This window comes from Cucurbita maxima, unplaced genomic scaffold (genome assembly GCF_002738345.1).
Source record: "Cucurbita maxima cultivar Rimu unplaced genomic scaffold, Cmax_1.0 Cma_Scf00020, whole genome shotgun sequence".
NCBI classification, from domain to species: Eukaryota; Viridiplantae; Streptophyta; class Magnoliopsida; order Cucurbitales; family Cucurbitaceae; genus Cucurbita; species Cucurbita maxima.
The window spans coordinates 1,338,075-1,355,919 of record NW_019272036.1 but is presented as its reverse complement, the minus strand read 5'-3'; the positions used below and the strand labels follow the sequence as shown (position 1 = coordinate 1,355,919).

Genomic DNA, 17,845 nt, shown 5'->3' with positions numbered 1-17,845 from the left:
TTTTATAACAATTAATTTTTGAAAGTTTAGTATAAAAATTCTTATCATCAAAATAAAATATGGATTTTTAGTGTATTAAAAATTAATTACAATAACAAAATGTCCTCAAAATGACCTATCTGACCTATCTAAGTAACAAGAAGAAGGATACTACTCTCTATCGTGCAAATTATTAAAATAGTTGAACCGTACAATTGGGTCAACCCTAACATCTGGAGATGGTATCCGACCATACCTAATTCTTGTTCGTTTCTTTTTTCACTCGATAAATTAGACTATCGACAAATTTTAAAACATATGAACTAAAGAGTTATTTTAAAAAAGAACGGATTAATTTTGAATTATTCAAATTTCACAATATATAAAAATGACCAAAATACCCTTACTAATTTTGGGTCGTCAACAGCTACTACCACCCTCCACCAGTAGAACAATTTAGTTTTTTGTGTAAACTTTCTAAACCCTATTTTGGAACAATTTAGTTTTTATATCCAACCTTAGCATCCAATAATTTAATTTATATACTTCCATATTTATAACAATTTAATATTTTTTTATGAGAATTTTTATCAAAATTAAATGCTAATTTAATATAAACCATTTAGAATTTATAAATTCTAAACATATGGAATTCTTAATCCATCTACGCAGTTAATTTCATTAAATCTTAAATTTAAAGTTGAGAATATAATTTTAGTCGTTACAAAATGAAAGTATATTAAATTAAATCGCATGAAATTCAAGAATGAAAATTGATTTTAAAATTTATAAATATATTTTTATTCATTCAAAATGAGTGTTTATTGATTAATATTAAATTAATAAAATTGTAAATATTGGAAGTCTGGGTGGTGTAGTTGGTTATCACGCTAGTCTCACACACTAGAGGTCCCCGGTTCGAACCCGGGCTCAGACATTAGTTGTAGTTTAATTTTGGATATCGTTTTACATAGTGGATTCTTGAGATATTTAATATTTTTCTTTTTTATGAAAATAATCATATCTAGAGTTTCATCAAAATTAATATTAACAAATATATCTATAGTTCTGAATATTTTTTTAAATTGTGGATTCTTTAGATAATTACATATATTTAAGAATTTTATTTTTATGAAAGTAAATATATTTTTAGAGTTTTATAATAATTAATGTTAACAAATATATTAATAAAATATACCATTTTATTTGAGCAATCCAACCAAACATAAAGTTTTATTTATTTATTTTGTTTTATCTTCTCGAGTAACCCATTAACCCGATCATTCATATTTTATTTACAAGATAGCATCATCCTTATGATAAGCTCTCATTTTTCGAGCTCACTTGCTCATCTTACCTTACATCACATGAAAAAATACACTCTTATCCAAAAACTTTAACCAATGCACATGGTGTCAAGATCGGATATGAGATTAGTGGCTAGTTTGAGTTTGATATATGTTTTTATACTTTGTTTTACAAGAACTCAAGAGTAAAGTCACGTTACCGCCTACACTAGTTCAATCAACTCAACTTATTGCAAGTACTAAAGTCATTACTAGCTAGATTAAGTAAGCTGAACTCAACTTAAAAGGGTGAACACGAGAGGAATGACATATGTTCAAACCTTTTTATGCTCCATACAAATAATAGAGGGTCATTTATCATATCAACAATTCAACTCACACCAAGTGCGCGGAACGCTCACGTGCTAATCCACGTGTTAATTAGAACGCTCATGGGGCTAACCTTCTTTTATTATATCATAAGGAAGGCGCTGATCCAACAAATCAAGCAAAGCCCATATGAGGATCATTGGCAGAGCAGATAAATTCAAACAAAATGAGTCAAGTCTGTTCGAAACAAAATGATCACCAGACTTCGGGCCGTAACTCACCGGTTGCTGGAGGCATCCATTTTCCTGAGTTGTAAACGCTTTCACCCACTTTCCAACCCGGCACGTCCTTCATAACTTCAGCCTCATACTCGAGGTAACTCTTCCACTCTTTCACGAATCTGGAAAGCGATCTCAACAACACGGTTAGATTATAATTATAACCAGGAAAAACAAAGCCATCGCAGATTAATAGATCACTTCGAAATGGCATATACATCACACATCCTAGATCAAATAAAGACTCTCGATTTTACCTTTCATCTTCCTCAGCTTGAAGTACGGGCAATATTGCACGCCGGGCTGAATATTTTTCTTCTTTCAGTGCTCTGGAATAGAGAAGTACAAAATATATTATGAATTCAGGCCAATGCCCTGTATATGCTATATGCTGCATAGGCTCATTGATAACGTCATAAGTATTGCACCAAAGAGTAATGTAAACTTAATAAACCAAGAAGATTCAAAGGGTCGAACGAAACAGCATGACATCATCTACGGGCACTTTTTTTTATACTAAATATCAATCCCGTAAACAACCCTTCAAAGTACTAAGAAACTACATGCACACTTTTTCTGTAACGGCCCAAGCCCACTGTTAGCATACATTGTCCTTTTTGGACTTTCCCTCCTGGGCTTTCCTTCAAGGTTTTTAAAACGTGTATGCTAGAGAGAGATTTTCACACCCTTATAAAGAATGATTCGTTCTTCTCCCCATCCTTAACTTTCAGTTTTATCAAATTAAACCCTAAACATGAACGGATGTTATGATTAAAACCTTTAGTGTAACTAGTTTTGACAATTTTGTTGAGTGCAACCAAAGTCCCACCTCTCCTAAACAAGAGGAGATTGTATATAAGTAAGAATAGCTATCTCCATTGGTACGAAGCTTTTTAAGTAAAACCAAACGCATCAGCATCAGTATTATAGAAAGGTTTATCATCCTTAACAAACAAACATATCATCCTTAACAAACAAACACATGCCTCAAACTTAAACGTGTTGATAGAAACCTCCAAAATTGAACAAGTGGGTAGTGATTGAGCCTCAATTTGTGGTTGAGCTCTATTAGGCGTGGCGTGCTCTGGAGAATATGAGTTGACTTGAATAAAAGTATATGGATAGGGAGGCTCAATGGTCATTTGTTCAAGAGGAGGATCGTTGGAAGTGTAACCAAAGTTACACTTCGACTAAACAAAAAAAAGAAAAGAAATGTAAAAGTGAGATGACTATATCTCCAATAGTATGATGCCTGGAGTTGATCATCAAAGCCAGGACAATAACTCAGGAAGGAATTTGGGCGCTGATGTAGCTAACAACCACCTTCATAGTTGATTCATCAAGGTGAAACCAAAAGCAAAAATATGAGGGTTTATTAGACGAGATTATGGAGAAGTTCATTGTCCTTAATAGATATCTACGTAGAAAATCAGTAAAATTCAAGACAGCGTAACACAAAGAATGAATCTCGAATTTCAACAGAAACCAACAAATCCATAACGGAAGTCCTAGGTCCAGAAATCCAGTACATCCTAAGCAAACTCGAAACATTTAATTTGAAGAAAATACGAAACCCGGATTCAGAAAGCAATTAATTCCATTACTAGCGAAATGGGATGAAACAGGTAAAGACCATGGATTAAAGGGGAAGAAAACACATACCTTCGGATCTTGTTGCCTTTGCCGACCTGATACATCCCCCAAGAGAATGCACCAAAAGCAGTAAGGAAAATTGCCATGGCGCTAGGGCCTTTGGTGGGAATCCGGCGAGCGTAACGAACGGGTGCGAATCCACCCGGCGGTGGCCCGTCTTGGAGGATCGGCATGTCCTTGACGCTGGCCATTCCAGGCTTCTTCCGAATCGCGGCCTCCGTCATCTCAGATAGCTGCTTCGATGCTTAACTGGACGAATCAAGAGCTGGCTGTAATGGCGAAACAGGAATTAGGACTTGGGAGATTGCGAAGACGAAGAAGAGGTTCAAGTATAGTACAGAGGAAAACGGTGGAACCCGAGCGTATGAAAGCCCATTTTTCTGCCTAATGAGAGCACGCCACGTGGTTGACTGTCAAAGTTTACGTCACCTACAGGTTAGTAGTTATTGCCCATTTTATAAAAATTATGAATTACTAATAATTAGATATGAGTGGTTTTTTTTTTTTAATTAGATTTAAGTTAAATTTTACAAGAAAAGGAATTAGAGGATTATATATAAAATACAATACTATAATTAAATGAAAAATCAATACAAATTCAAACTTAATAATAATATAAAAAATGTATATTATATTTATATTTGTGCTTAAATATTATATTATTTATTTATCGAGCAATTTTCATTTGCATTTTTTTACCATCTTGAAAATAAAATAACTTTAAGCAATAAATATAAATTTAATATACACATTTTTTTTTATATAAATAAGGAAATTAAAATTATCATCTTTACCCGGTTCAACAGAACCGAGAAATTCGACCGGACGTAAAACCCTTAGCCACGTCAGTTGTAAAGGTACAAAAAAAAAAGTTAGGCTGGGGTGATGTTTCCAATTTCCATTTACGACTAAACCCTAAACCCTAGAAGGTGGCAGTGGTTTAAGTTCGTTTCTAGAGCCTTCTTCTCCCCATTATTAGGTCACCCATTCGATCGCTGCAATTCATCGCCTTTCTCCTCTTTACGCTCCCTTGATCTTCCTCTCGCTGTTCCCATCTCCTTTTCGGGGTCTCAGCGGACGTCCACAATGCACCGCTTCGCTTCAGGCCTCGCCTCCAAAGCTCGGTAAGTTTGATGTCCTTTTAGTTGCTAAGCTTGGGATTCAATTTCTATTCCTATCGTTTCTTCTTGTGGTTTGTAATATATTCTGATAATTGATGTAGTTTGACGAACAAAAAATGTTTATTGATTGGTTTGTTTCGTTTTTTTCAGCCTTGCTAGGAAGGGTGCCAATCAGGTGAGTTTTTGCTCTGTTTCTAATACTTTTGATGTTTTTATCTTTGTTGATAATTCCCATGAATGGAGATCATTTAGTGTCTAATATTCCCTTAATCACTCTTGTGTTTTTGTGTTTCATGTGTTTGGTCTTCTAGATTGCTAGTAGATCGAGCTGGAGCAGAAACTATGCTGCTAAAGACGTTAAATTTGGAGTGGAGGCTCGAGGACTTATGCTTAAGGGTGTTGAGGATCTTGCTGATGCCGTTAAAGTCACAATGGGTCCGAAGGTACTGTGATCATCCCACGCTTCATGAATGTTGTTGGTGTAGTCGTTGGATAGTCTTCTTTTTTGTTCTTCCTCAGTTTAGTGTAAAAGCAGATTTCCATTGATGCAATCCATTCTTATCACTATTTTAATCTCTGTGCTATATTGCCTTGCCTTCCGTTGATAGATGTCGATTCTGTCATGTTGCAGGGGCGCAATGTCGTGATTGAACAGAGTTATGGGGCTCCCAAGGTTACAAAAGATGGTGTGACTGTTGCAAAGAGTATCGAGTTTAAAGATAAGGTTAAAAATGTTGGTGCCAGTCTTGTGAAGCAGGTTGCTAATGCAACAAATGATGTAGCTGGTGATGGTAAGCTTCTGTTATAGATTGCCACTAAATCAGTGACTAAATGTCTATGCTGCCGTTTACCATGTGTTCATTACTTAATGGTTGGTTTTCCATCATCTCCTTGAATATTTAATGATTGAAAGAAAATCAACTTGACCTCTAAAGTGCGCAATTGTATTACTACTGCCATATACACTAAATTAAAAAGTGTAATTGAGGAATTTTGGGGCTTGCAGGGACCACTTGTGCTACTATTCTTACAAGAGCAATATTTACGGAGGGCTGCAAATCCGTTGCTGCTGGAATGAATGCCATGGATCTAAGACGTGGTATTTCCATGGCAGTCGATTCCGTTGTGACAAACTTGAAGAGCAGAGCACGAATGATAAGCACATCAGAAGAGATAGCCCAGGTTTGTTCTTACTTTCCATTTGGACCACTTGGGCTGATTCCTTGATGGCCTTGAAGTAACTTTATATTGAAGGATCATTCATGCAATTTGATTGTATTTTCATAGGTCGGAACAATATCTGCCAATGGAGAAAGAGAAATTGGTGAGTTGATTGCCAAGGCCATGGAGAAAGTTGGCAAGGAGGGCGTGATCACCATCTCGGTAAGTTTACCTACATATTTATATAATCTCAGTATGCTAATGGGTAATGCCTGCCCTTTTCCTTCACCTGTACTCGTGTTCAATTTATTTCAATACTTGATGGAATTTGATTCTAAACCCTTTCCCTCACTGATCTCAGAAATAATAAAAGTTCTTTATCATCTAGAAAGTCAGTAGAACTTTATGAACTTGTTATAGTTTTGACTGTGAATTTGCATACTAATCAAAGTAAGATATAGTTAAAACAAAGTAGTTGAGAATCAATTCTTTAAATCCTCTGTCAATTAGTGTTGCTGCCTTTTGTTAGTCCAAATCTGGGATTATTTTGCAGTTTTTTCTATGTCATGACCCCTTTCCTTCTGTGCTTATTTCGAGTCTCTTCAATTTTCTGCAGGATGGGAAGACATTGTTTAATGAGTTGGAAGTTGTTGAAGGGATGAAGTTAGATAGGGGATACATTTCTCCTTACTTCATTACTAACCAAAAGAACCAGAAATGTGTATGCAACTTTTTTTAATATCTTTCCCAAATTATGAGCCTGATCATCAATGTATCCTGACTTAGTTTACTGCGTCGGTTAACATGGCAGGAATTGGATGATCCTCTTATTCTAATCCATGAAAAGAAAATCTCTAGCATTAACTCTGTGGTGAAAGTTTTAGAGTTGGCTCTGAAGGCAGGACACCTTTTGATGGTTGACAGTTCTTATTTGCTTTTAATTGCAAATAGACGATAAATGTTGTATTTTTCTTTAATTTTTTCAGAGGCAAAGGCCCCTTCTTATTGTTTCTGAAGATGTCGAAAGTGATGCACTAGCCACTCTTATCTTGAATAAGCTCCGTGCTGGAATTAAGGTTTGACCCTCATATTCTTTCAACAATTGAAATTATGGAATGAAGTAACTTAATTTGTTTTGTTCCTTGCCTAATTGCTTACTGTTTCTGCAGGTCTGTGCCATTAAAGCACCAGGTTTTGGTGAAAATAGGAAGGCTGGACTGCACGACCTTGCAGTTCTCACGGGTGGTCAGGTAACTCTTCTATTTGTAATTGCATCATTCCTTTTGTATAATATTCTTCTGTATGATTTCTGAGAGTCGCATGCATGTTCTTTTTGGCAGCTCATTACTGAAGAGCTTGGAATGAATCTTGAAAAAGTTGATCTGGATATGCTTGGCTCTTGCAAGAAGGTATGATATATCAAATAGTTCTATGATGGTATACATGTCATGATATAGCATAATTTTCCTTGTCTCCTCCCTAAGTTTTCTGCTGCTAGTTGGAATTTTCTATTAATTTAGGTTGGTATTACAGATCACCATTTCAAAGGACGATACAGTAATTCTAGATGGCGCTGGTGACAAGAAGTCTATCGAGGAAAGATGTGAACAGGTAGGTTTGTAGCATTTAGAAACACTAGATGGTATAAGTGATTAACTTTCATTGTATTATAAAAGGTAATCACTATCGTGTTCTTGGTCTTTTGCAATTTACAGATAAGGTCAGCTATAGAACTGAGCACTTCTGATTATGACAAGGAGAAGTTACAGGAAAGATTAGCGAAGCTCTCTGGTGGTGTAGCTGTATTGAAGGTCTGCCCTTTCCTCTTTGATTTTGAATTTGTTTTGTACTGACTGGAGAGATGGCTTGAAACCTCAGAGATGTAAAACAAATATCTCCTAACTTAAGGCCAATCGTTCTACAAATACTTATGCAGATTGGAGGAGCAAGTGAGGCAGAAGTAGGTGAGAAAAAGGATAGAGTCACTGATGCCTTGAATGCCACAAAAGCAGCTGTTGAAGAAGGAATTGTACCAGGTAAGTTAATTTCCGTGTTGCTAATTATAATTTTACATATTGCATCTGAAGGACACTGACTGAATGGCTGCATCCACAGGTGGTGGTGTTGCTCTTTTGTATGCATCGAAAGAACTAGATAAACTTTCAACTGCCAACTTCGATCAGAAAATTGGTGTCCAAATTATTCAGAATGCTCTAAAGGTCATAATCTCATTCTCAAACATGATTGTTTACTCACCTACGTTAAGGCTGAGAGTTAGTTACGTATGTTTGTAAGAAGCTGCTCTCACTCCTGTATATAATATTTTATTCAGACACCCGTACACACAATCGCATCGAATGCGGGAGTTGAGGGGGCTGTCGTGGTTGGGAAGCTGTTGGAGCAGGACAACCCTGATCTTGGTTACGATGCTGCAAAAGGTTAGTTCTACATATATTTCCTGCCAGAGAAAGGAAGAGAGAAATAGTGGCAATGTATTCCATTTCTGGCTAATTCAAATATGAATTTGACATGCACGACCAGGTGAATATGTGGATATGATCAAAGCTGGCATCATTGATCCTCTTAAAGTAATTAGAACTGCACTGGTCGATGCCGCTAGGTAAGCCGAAGGAACCATGCTTTCATTAATGTTCTATGACTAATATATTCCTCGAGACTAAGTTTTTATCTTTTCGAATATAGCGTTTCCTCTTTGATGACAACTACAGAAGCCATCGTAGTCGAACTCCCCAAGGATGAAAAGGAAGTTCCAGCAATGGGTGGCGGCATGGGAGGAATGGATTACTAATAGCATCAATACGGTATTTTGATGAATCAAATCAAACTTACCTGTGTTTGCTTCCCAGAGCGTGACATTTTACGAACCTTAGAAGACGTATTCTTGTTTGTTTCATAATAGTCTTGACTTAATTCGGTCAAGTAAAGCTTCCTTTCATGTGGAGGATGGTAGGCATAGAGACTAGGGAGAGTTGTCATTCCATGTTGCGGAACTGTAGTCCTTTTCATTGTTTTCATCAAGAAATATATATATTTTTCCCTCATGACCTTCTTAAGGGCCATAGTCTTCAAACTCCACTTTATCTGTAAGTTTATGCGTCTTCATCAATAAATTTTGGGACTTTTTAGTTGGTGAATTCTTGGGTTCTTTTGAATGTCCTTTGTTTACATCGTTTTGCACTTTGTTTTCTGGGTGTGATTTAGATTTAATGAGTCAATCAAGAGGGGAGAATGAAATGACTAAACTGCTGGAGGATTTAATGAGTCATCCTAAGTACTCATCGAACTGCTGGAGGATTTTGCTTTGTTAGTTTAGGAAATGACTAAACTTTAAAGGCACCGCTGGAAGCGATGAAGTCACTTGTTTAGTCTTGTAGTGTATTTACTTCCATTTTAAAAATGAAATGATGCTCCCGCTCGACTTGAGACTAATACTCCTTGCGAGTTAGGTTTAATAATTAGGGTTAGATGCTTATCTTTCTTTAAAGTGTGTTTGAACATTTATACAAATTTCTTTTTTAAATCTCAAAGCTTTCATGGAGATTACATATCATGGGGTAGCGTAAAAGATCTCTGTATATAAAAAGTTGATAAGAAGCAAAATAAATTATTTACTTAAAGTTAACCTTTTCGTATTTACATCATGCACTGCAAATAAACAAGCAACCTATGGTCTTCTACATTAAATTACGAAAAAGTAGTCATTAATCTATCACATATTTTATATATTCTTTGACGATTTCTGTCCTCCAGGCAGCATGTTGACTGACGAGAGATAAGAGGATGGGAAAAAGAATGTTGCGAAAACAACAATAAATTTAACAAGAAACTGTGTTGATTGTGTTCACTACCAAAATCTTCCATCAAACTTAATAATTTAACCACAATTACCCATCAAAATTCACTCATCTAATACTCGAAGATGAATGGGACTGTCGATCAATGCCGTTCGTACTGGGAATCAGGAGTTCCTCTGAAGTGTAAGATTATGAAGAAGACATTTTTATCTGAATTTGTCGGTGAACATGAACAAGAAACTCGATGTACGAAGGGCCATGGGAACTTTTATCTTCAATCATATTTGAAAAGAATAGCATCCCTGAAGAGAAAGCAAGGAGAATACAATCAGCTCACAACACACCAATATACAGAATGAAGCAAAACTAAAAGTAATGCTTCGATACTCGGTTATTGCTGAGTTTGACGAAATTCCAGTTCAAAAGAATAATATACTCGGTTACTGTTGAGTTTGAAAATGGAAAATGATTTTCTTGGGTGTCATTTCTTCAGGTAATGGAAGACAAAAAATACAAAATTGGGTACTACTTCTTTGTAATCTTTTAACAACTAGACAAGAATTGGTATAAAACTGACCTGACTGGTCTCCTTTCTTGCACAATCTCAAGCTGCAAAAAAGAGAGGGGAAATTAATACACAACCAAAAAAAGTAGATGAAAAAGGAAATTCAAGCATCTATATAACTTAATCGGGAGCAGAGCTTTCAGGAGATAGTATCGTATTTCGGAGAAAGGAACGAATCCCCCTTGTATTTTCATTTCCAACCCGAGCAGGCTCGATACGGGTAAGAATTCATTCAAACAGTATTTGGCAGAACATGGCCTTTTCATTTTTTGGAACACTGGACCTGGCATCCTTGCTGAGTGTAACTCAAGATATTTGTGTTTTTGCGTTCAAGGCCAACACAATTTTTATGCAAGTTACTTACGCACAACTTTTCAGACCCATATTTTGCCAGTCGGATTGGTGAATATTGTTACAGAAATAAAAGGCTCCTAAAGAGTCGCATCTCTTTTTCACTTTTACGCAAGTTGCGGCAACTCTTTAGAGGCAGATTTAACAATCGGGTTGTTGAACGTCATTCACAACGCGGGTTGTTTAACAATCGACTGCCTTTATCGCTCACAGCATATACTCATCCACATCTAAATCCCTACAAAGGCTGCTCTATGAAAGCTCATTGGAGGACTTGGGTCACCTATTCTTGCATTGTCTAGTGTCTCAAACGTATAACATATTCATGAAGGTAGCAAAGGGAAGATCAGAGCCAACTTGCTTCAACATTGGCAACTAGCTCGGAGAGATTTATCTTAAAAAATAAACAGGTGGATCTTTTGGGACAAAACTATTGGTGTCGACTGTAGCTAGAGGGTCACAGATTTCTCTGCATCTTCTTTGTGTCTTCTCTGGTGCAGAGCTTTGCAGCGTTCCTCACCCTTCGATTTTAAGAGATAGGACTCTCATATCCATTATCTATCATTAGGGTTGGATACTCATTGTGGTAAAATTTAATTTTTATCACTCACCTTTTCCCAACACACAAACTCTACTACTAAAAAAAAAAATAATAATAAATTAAAATATGAGTCTTACCGTAGGTAGGAACATCTTTGACGTCGTATCTCATTCATCAAATCATTGAGCTTCTTAGACAGAGGATTGTCATACTGCTGCAATACAAACTGAGCGTACAACAGTATTAGTGAAAATTAGATTCTATCAAGTAAATGAATCCAATTAAGACATCTCAACATATTTTATAAGTCTGAAGCAATTATATATACCACAACCATGATATATATATATATATAAAAAGAAAGTAGTTTTGTTCTCCTTCTGTCATCTTCTCTTTAGAATCAATGGCCCAATGGTATTGTTTTCCTTCATCTACGTTTTTTTGTCTAAAATCAAAGGGATTTATGTTCTGCGTGAATTTGGCTCGTTGAAAAGGTTACGTGATTTTGCAAAGTGGGTCTTCTCTGACACTTTCAAGATCATTATTCTCCAATTGTTTATGGGTCCCTTTTTGGTTGCAAAATTATCGGGAACGGTTTGTCTTCATCCAACCCATCTCGAGCCTACTCTCTCTAAGGCAAGAGGCTTTTGCTGATTTTTTATTACAGGATATATGTCTTAATTGGATTGCATTTCTTTTCTCCTTGTAATCTTCCTTTTATTTTTGATTTCATCATTGTTTTTATCTCACTTATGTGTAAGAGCTCGTACCCTTTGAACGTTAATCTTTTTGGCTTGCCCCTTGTATAGGTTGAAGCTATGGAGCTGACCTTATTATTAGAGAAAGAAAGGATAAAGGGTTTTTTCAGCTTTCGCTTCATTTTTTTTTTTTTTGGAAATAGAAAGGTAGGGGCAGAGGCTCTAAAGGCTTTCCAACTAGCTTCAATTAGGTAATGGCGCAGATGGATGGATCACTTTGCAGGATAGGAAGATGAAAATTGTAAAGGTCGGCTTTCCTCTACCTCTTGATAACTCCATTTGATCATTGAAATTATAGATAGTAAAGATACCTGAGCAGGAATTTCATCAACCGAGGAAATGCCAAATAACTGCTGCAACAGATCTCTATCAACCAAGTTCCCAATATATACTAAACAATCTTCACCATTCTCAAGAAGATAAATTCCCTCGTCACTCACGTGCTCACTCGAAAGAGGAATTGGAGTACCCGGAGTCGAATCGCCATCCTGCCAATAAAAGGAATTAATACCAACTGAGAATAATGCATCAATGAGAAAGAAAACGAGCAAGATAAAATGACAAAGTCATACCTCTGTAAGGTTATGTATAGACAACATTCTAGGATATACCAAAGGTACAGCCAGAGGAATTGGAAGGGACGAAACGTGGTTGACCCAAAAAGATCGATCATCTATCCTTCCATCAGTTCTCAAACCAGTACTTTTTGTTAATGCTGAAAGAAGCCAATAGAATGATATCACTGACCCACAACCATGTACCAAACTTTATCAACACAACTATGCTTATACTGTATTCTTGTATTACTAACATGTAATTGAGTTCACTATATAGGATCAATTCCATTAAATATCTTACTTAAATTCCATATTTTCCAAATTCCATAGGTGATACAAAGATCATAAACTACTAACTCTCTATAAAGGCAAAGAAATTTCAGACACATGGGTAAGAAAATTTAGACAGGTTTTGAAGTATATAAAAAACACACCAATGGTATAGAGTGGCAGTAGCTTTAGTGCCTCCGGAAGAATGAGCTGTCCAGATGATGATACCGTTGCACAATACTTGCGATACGAAAGCAAAACATTGACACACAGATTTGTCATACGCTCCCGGATTTGCAATACTGGGGATGAAGGAACATCAGCGGCCGCTACAAAAATCAGATAAAGAACATAATAAGACTAATTAATTACAGCAATAAAATTGAAACAAATATTAAGAGATTAATAGTATGTTCACAGCATATCTTAGACATCATCAGACCACAATCAAATCTTCTCAATGTAAACATTAGAATAATGACAATTAAGTAACGTTGTTTCTTACCCCTGAAAAGAAAAAATTATGATGTAATCTGAAAAAGAAAATTTTAAAAATAATAATAAACATATAACCACAAAGTGAAGATACCTTGCTTGAGAAAACATGCGAACTGAGAGTCCAAGTCAGCTGATCGGAAGAGGTTATTCAGCATACTAGTGCAAGGTAGAGATAAAGTGGAGACACGAATTCTCCGCTGACCAAATACTGTAGTGTAGAGTAGTGCACACTACAATAGAAAAAGAATATAAACGAATGTAAAACAAGTCATAGATATAACTCTTAACAAGCCGTTTCAGTTTGGTGGCAGAATAATGGTGCAAAAATATGAACCAAGTGGCAAAGACGGCCAGCATCTGAACTATAATTGCAGTCTGGTTTAACCCTGTCCCTGGGGAGGCACATGTTTCCAACCAAGGACGGCATCACAAAGTACTGGCAGACCGTGAATTTCTAAGAATGACTCATGCATTAAATGAGTGTAAAGTTTTGCATATAATAAGAATTTTAACAAACAAGATAGACCAAGAAGATCCTTTTTCGTTTGTGCATAATGTTTATCCAATTTTTGAGGTCATGGAGGAACACTAACGAGTCATACCAAGTAAGCCATTGAGACTGAAGTTACCTGGAAAGCACATTCTGAGCCATCTTGTAACTTGTCATCATGTTTTAAAGTTACCATTATAGTCTTGTCACAATCGATCTGTAACAAAGAGAACCATGGTGAGACAACCATAAACCCACAATTTTACAAGCAACAAAGAAACAAAAGCGTCATGCTAATATACAACAACGATAAAAGAGTTAGGCATGGCAAAAATCAGAACGCACAAAAGCCAATGCTAATGAAACCAATTTAATGAAAGAGAAAAGGGAAAAGGCACAGGTACTAAATAAACATGAGCATCAAAAGTTGACCCTACCATTTAAGAAACAAAGAAATGAAATTTGAACCATTGTGGAAGCATTGGAGTGCATAAATGTAGCACACAATGCTCCTGAAAAGCTTTACTTAACACAGGACAACACCAAGAATAAGAGTTGGCTCTATCCAAAACAGGATTGGTTGGGTTTGCCGACTGTTCTAAAGACTTGTTTACTATTTTAGATAAGTAATAATGTCGAGAATAACATACCCCAGGCAAGTCAACATCTGTAGGGATGCGTTTGCAAAAATTCCCATGGTACTCTTGTACTTGAATTCCCTGGAAAAGGATAAAATTATAACTGATTTCACAAAAGAAAGAAAATGAAAGCCACCAAATCTTTTTTCGTTAACAAAAAAGAAATTCATACAAAAATAATCACCTGGCTGCATCTAACACGCATCACAGCCTCAAAACCTTGAGGCCTTGTGATATTCCATCTAAGATCATTATAGAGCTTTGCTGGATCAGAAAGAACCGAGAAGGGATAATAATAATAAACCTGTAACACAGTAAACAACCCATCAAGTAAGAGAGACGGTTAAAAGGAGAATTCTACATAGGTTTAGGAAGCTTAAATATACTGCTGAAGAGGGAGATAGTAAAGATCAATAACCGAATGCTTTATTCTGTTCAATACTGAAGTTACAGATCTCAACCAGAAATATAATACTACTTTAATTGATTACTAAAAAAAGTAGCATAATTAGAATGCCAAAGACATTAAGAAATATAAAGACTAAAAGGAATTTCAGCCTGTTAAATGGGAAGCTGTTCTGATTTAGCATTTGTTGGATAGTTAAATGAAAATACTAAAGAGACTAACAGCCGGATGTGTAAAGACCAACAACCACACCATCGCAAGAATACATTAGGCACCTCATTAGCAGAAAAGTACAGATTTATATTTCAAAAAAAAAAAAAGTTCAAATGTATCTCTGGAGAATTACAAAAATCAAATACTCTTACCTGCCCCCCAGTAGTCCTTGCAATGTCAGAAATAGAAGCAATATCAACATAATTCTGGGTAGTGAGAAACACATCAACACAGACCTAGAACATGCAGACAAGAATAGTTCAGAAAACTCTGACCAGTGTCAGCCGTTAATCCTGTCGTTTGTCACTGCAACACGACATGAAAGATCACTTTCACCTGATACTCAGCCAGTTCAATTGCCATTGTTTTGTAAGTCATGTCAGCTGGCTGAAGTAATTTATGGGCCTCCTGAAGAAATAAAGAAGTTTCATGAAAATGACACCACGCGATTTTCAATTAGTTGTGAAATGATGAACTTTATACTTTTACAGTGAACAATAGAATACTAATGCAAACTGGCCAATAAGTGGGGGTAAATAACGTAGGGTAGGGTTAATCATTGGTTGCAGCCTTTATGCAATTGGAAAGGATGGTGTACAATGCAATGATGATATTGATAAAACAAAAATCGGCTCCATTGCTAAGCAGAAAACCTCAATTCATAATTAGAAATCATAAATTTCTATATGTTGCGGGCCATCTTTATATGATTTTTGCTCGGTGAAGAGTCTTATAGGCTTAAGAAATCAGGATGAGAAGAGAGTTTTTCTCCCGGGAATATAGTTTATCTATTTCAACTAACAATGAAGGATCCTCAAACCCAGATCCCAATAGAACATTTATACAACTGGTTACTTTCCTTCAACCTGATATTATTATGCTCCTAATTTTAAATGCAATAACAATGGCAACATAATCTTCGTAAAAGAAACAAAAATAGCACAAAAGTTCAGAAAAATACCTTGTCCCCAGAAGAAATATTTGTTCTTCCTTCAGCCTCCCTGGAAGAAAGTGCTCCAATGCCAATTGATGGCAAGACTGTATTTTATCAAAAGTAACTAATTAGGTTAAAATAATCTTTTCAACATAACAATTAGGTGGTGGCAAAGAAGATGAAATGCAGTCGTAACGAAATACGAGCTGCTTAAGGCAGATTCGAACATAATAACACTGGAAATAGATTAATTCATTTGAAATATTATGCAGCTTAGCTAAATGAAATAGGTAATTGGCATGAGCATGTGGCAAGAGAAAAAGAAGCCTTTTTCATTATGTGCAAGAATTTGAAATATAAAAGAATTCATGCCCCTGTACAATCTTCAAACAATCCGGACATTTAGACCAAATTAATAAGAAAAAAAAAAACAACAGTAGAACATACATACTTGTTCTTTATTTTTCTTCACGTTCCAATATCCTAATCTATGTACTACATTTGCTTTTTTCTTCATTTTATCAATCAATCCACCTGTCTTTTCGCCCTCCATATGATTCAATCCCCATGCACCTCCTCTTTGCAATTGTTTTTCTCCCTTGCACATGTACATAGATAAGACCGTTCTTAAGGCCCCTCCACTTTACTTCCCTGCTTTGGTAAACACCAACACCCCATTCTCACCATCTCACTCACCCTATCCACTTTTCTTTCACCAGCCCTACCCTATCCCAATCCCCATTTTGTTACAAGCAACTCTTTTACAGTTCGAGTGGCTTTTCCCCAACTTATATTTTACTCAAATGCTTTAATAGGGGAGGTTTTTGCTTCATCATATTATTTAATAATGTGTTATCTACCCTTTTTCCAGTTCTTTTTTTTTTTTTCTTAAATAAGAACTGATAGGTATCTCTTTATATACTAGGAGAGAAAAGTTTAGAGATTATACCCTATCGAAAATTGACCAATTCAAGAGGGTCAACCTTCTCTCCCAAACATCACAAACTTACTTGAATAGAAAACAGACAACCTACCCAAACTACCACAATATATTTCAAGGAAAGATATGCACATACCCCTACAAACTCCCCATTCAAACTTTCATACATAATAACTACGATCACCATTTCGGATTAAATTCTCATTTTTACCCTTCTTGGAATAAACCTTTGTGATTGGAAGTCTAACAAAAACTTGGGAATGTGTTAATAAAGCATTTAATGATGTATTATCATCTAATGGTTGCATCCTTTTTCACCTTGTGTCAATTTAATGTAGATAGAAATACAAAAATACTAAAATGTTGAGATCTAACATCATATTTTACATGTCATTCAAGTGTCTATTGTTGAACTCGCTCATGACACTCCTACCCAAGGTAACATGTCCATGCCACCGGCACGCAAATAATAGTAAGAATTTTCAAGTCATATTTCTTGCCAAAGAAAACAATAGCAAGAAACAAGAGACAAACAGCAATAAATCCTCGATAAAAGAATATGCATTATGAACTTACCTGACTGGAATACCAAGATTTTGCCTCCCGTATTTTTCATTGCCAAGAAAGCTGCCTAAAAATAGGTCAAGAAAACTAGTCAGAAAAAACAGTAAACATTTATTTAGAAGTGAGACACGTTCTATTTATAGACCTAGAAAGCAAAATTCTGAGTTGCATGGAAAAAAGCATTACAAGAAGTAGAAACAAACTCTAGCTTTTGACTAGTAAACAGACTGGAGTATCAGTCTAGTCCATATGATGGGTGAACCTGAGTCAATATTTTTAACAGAACTGAATATTGAGGAACTGTCTTTCATTTTATGGAATTGTTTCATCATTGAGATTCTAAAGCTTTCTTGTTTATATTTGTTGTTTTTCAAACAGAATATTCATTTATTACTAACAAGTGGAAGGTCTAACTGTAAGGCTTTTGTATAGGTGGTTTAGGTTTTTTTTTTTTTTTTTTTTTTTTTTTTTTTTTTTTTTTTTTTTTTTTTTTTTTT

The 17,845-nt window shown here is 35.7% G+C and overlaps 3 protein-coding genes and 1 non-coding gene across 5 annotated transcripts in view; 2 read left to right on the top strand and 2 right to left on the bottom strand.

Moving 5' to 3' along the window:
• Positions 1-842: 842 nt before the first annotated feature.
• TRNAV-CAC lies at positions 843-916 on the top strand. Its single transcript has one exon. It is a non-coding gene; the product is annotated as a tRNA-Val (tRNA).
• A 600-nt stretch (positions 917-1,516) lies between these two features.
• On the bottom strand, positions 1,517-3,864 carry LOC111494802 (NADH dehydrogenase [ubiquinone] 1 alpha subcomplex subunit 13-B). Its single transcript, XM_023144792.1, has 3 exons — positions 3,536-3,864; positions 2,131-2,202; positions 1,517-1,995 (listed from the first exon to the last, which is right to left on the bottom strand). Exons 1-3 carry the CDS (start codon positions 3,748-3,750, stop codon positions 1,851-1,853), a joined length of 432 nt encoding a protein of 143 aa, XP_023000560.1. The 5' UTR covers positions 3,751-3,864; the 3' UTR covers positions 1,517-1,850.
• Positions 3,865-4,438: 574 nt separating this feature from the next.
• Positions 4,439-8,963, top strand: LOC111494740 (chaperonin CPN60-2, mitochondrial). Its single transcript, XM_023144714.1, has 18 exons — positions 4,439-4,650; positions 4,798-4,822; positions 4,959-5,090; positions 5,279-5,438; positions 5,654-5,829; positions 5,935-6,030; positions 6,425-6,529; positions 6,620-6,706; positions 6,795-6,884; positions 6,978-7,058; positions 7,149-7,217; positions 7,342-7,419; positions 7,524-7,619; positions 7,745-7,844; positions 7,924-8,027; positions 8,141-8,246; positions 8,350-8,428; positions 8,512-8,963. Exons 1-18 carry the CDS (start codon positions 4,613-4,615, stop codon positions 8,615-8,617), a joined length of 1,728 nt encoding a protein of 575 aa, XP_023000482.1. The 5' UTR covers positions 4,439-4,612; the 3' UTR covers positions 8,618-8,963.
• Positions 8,964-9,485: 522 nt separating this feature from the next.
• LOC111494722 (protein transport protein Sec24-like At4g32640) overlaps positions 9,486-17,845 on the bottom strand; it is a 16,975-nt gene continuing 8,615 nt past the window's right edge. For both annotated transcript variants that reach the window (XM_023144690.1, XM_023144691.1), the window contains exons 12-25: positions 17,361-17,415; positions 15,872-15,948; positions 15,247-15,318; positions 15,063-15,146; positions 14,476-14,595; positions 14,304-14,372; positions 13,793-13,870; positions 13,255-13,393; positions 12,830-12,994; positions 12,411-12,553; positions 12,150-12,326; positions 11,218-11,306; positions 10,201-10,232; positions 9,486-9,925 (exon numbers count right to left, since the gene is read on the bottom strand). In XM_023144690.1, coding sequence (XP_023000458.1) covers positions 9,813-9,925; positions 10,201-10,232; positions 11,218-11,306; positions 12,150-12,326; positions 12,411-12,553; positions 12,830-12,994; positions 13,255-13,393; positions 13,793-13,870; positions 14,304-14,372; positions 14,476-14,595; positions 15,063-15,146; positions 15,247-15,318; positions 15,872-15,948; positions 17,361-17,415 — 1,413 coding nt within the window. In that variant the 3' untranslated portion in view covers positions 9,486-9,812. The remainder of the gene's footprint in view (positions 9,926-10,200; positions 10,233-11,217; positions 11,307-12,149; positions 12,327-12,410; positions 12,554-12,829; positions 12,995-13,254; positions 13,394-13,792; positions 13,871-14,303; positions 14,373-14,475; positions 14,596-15,062; positions 15,147-15,246; positions 15,319-15,871; positions 15,949-17,360; positions 17,416-17,845) is intronic.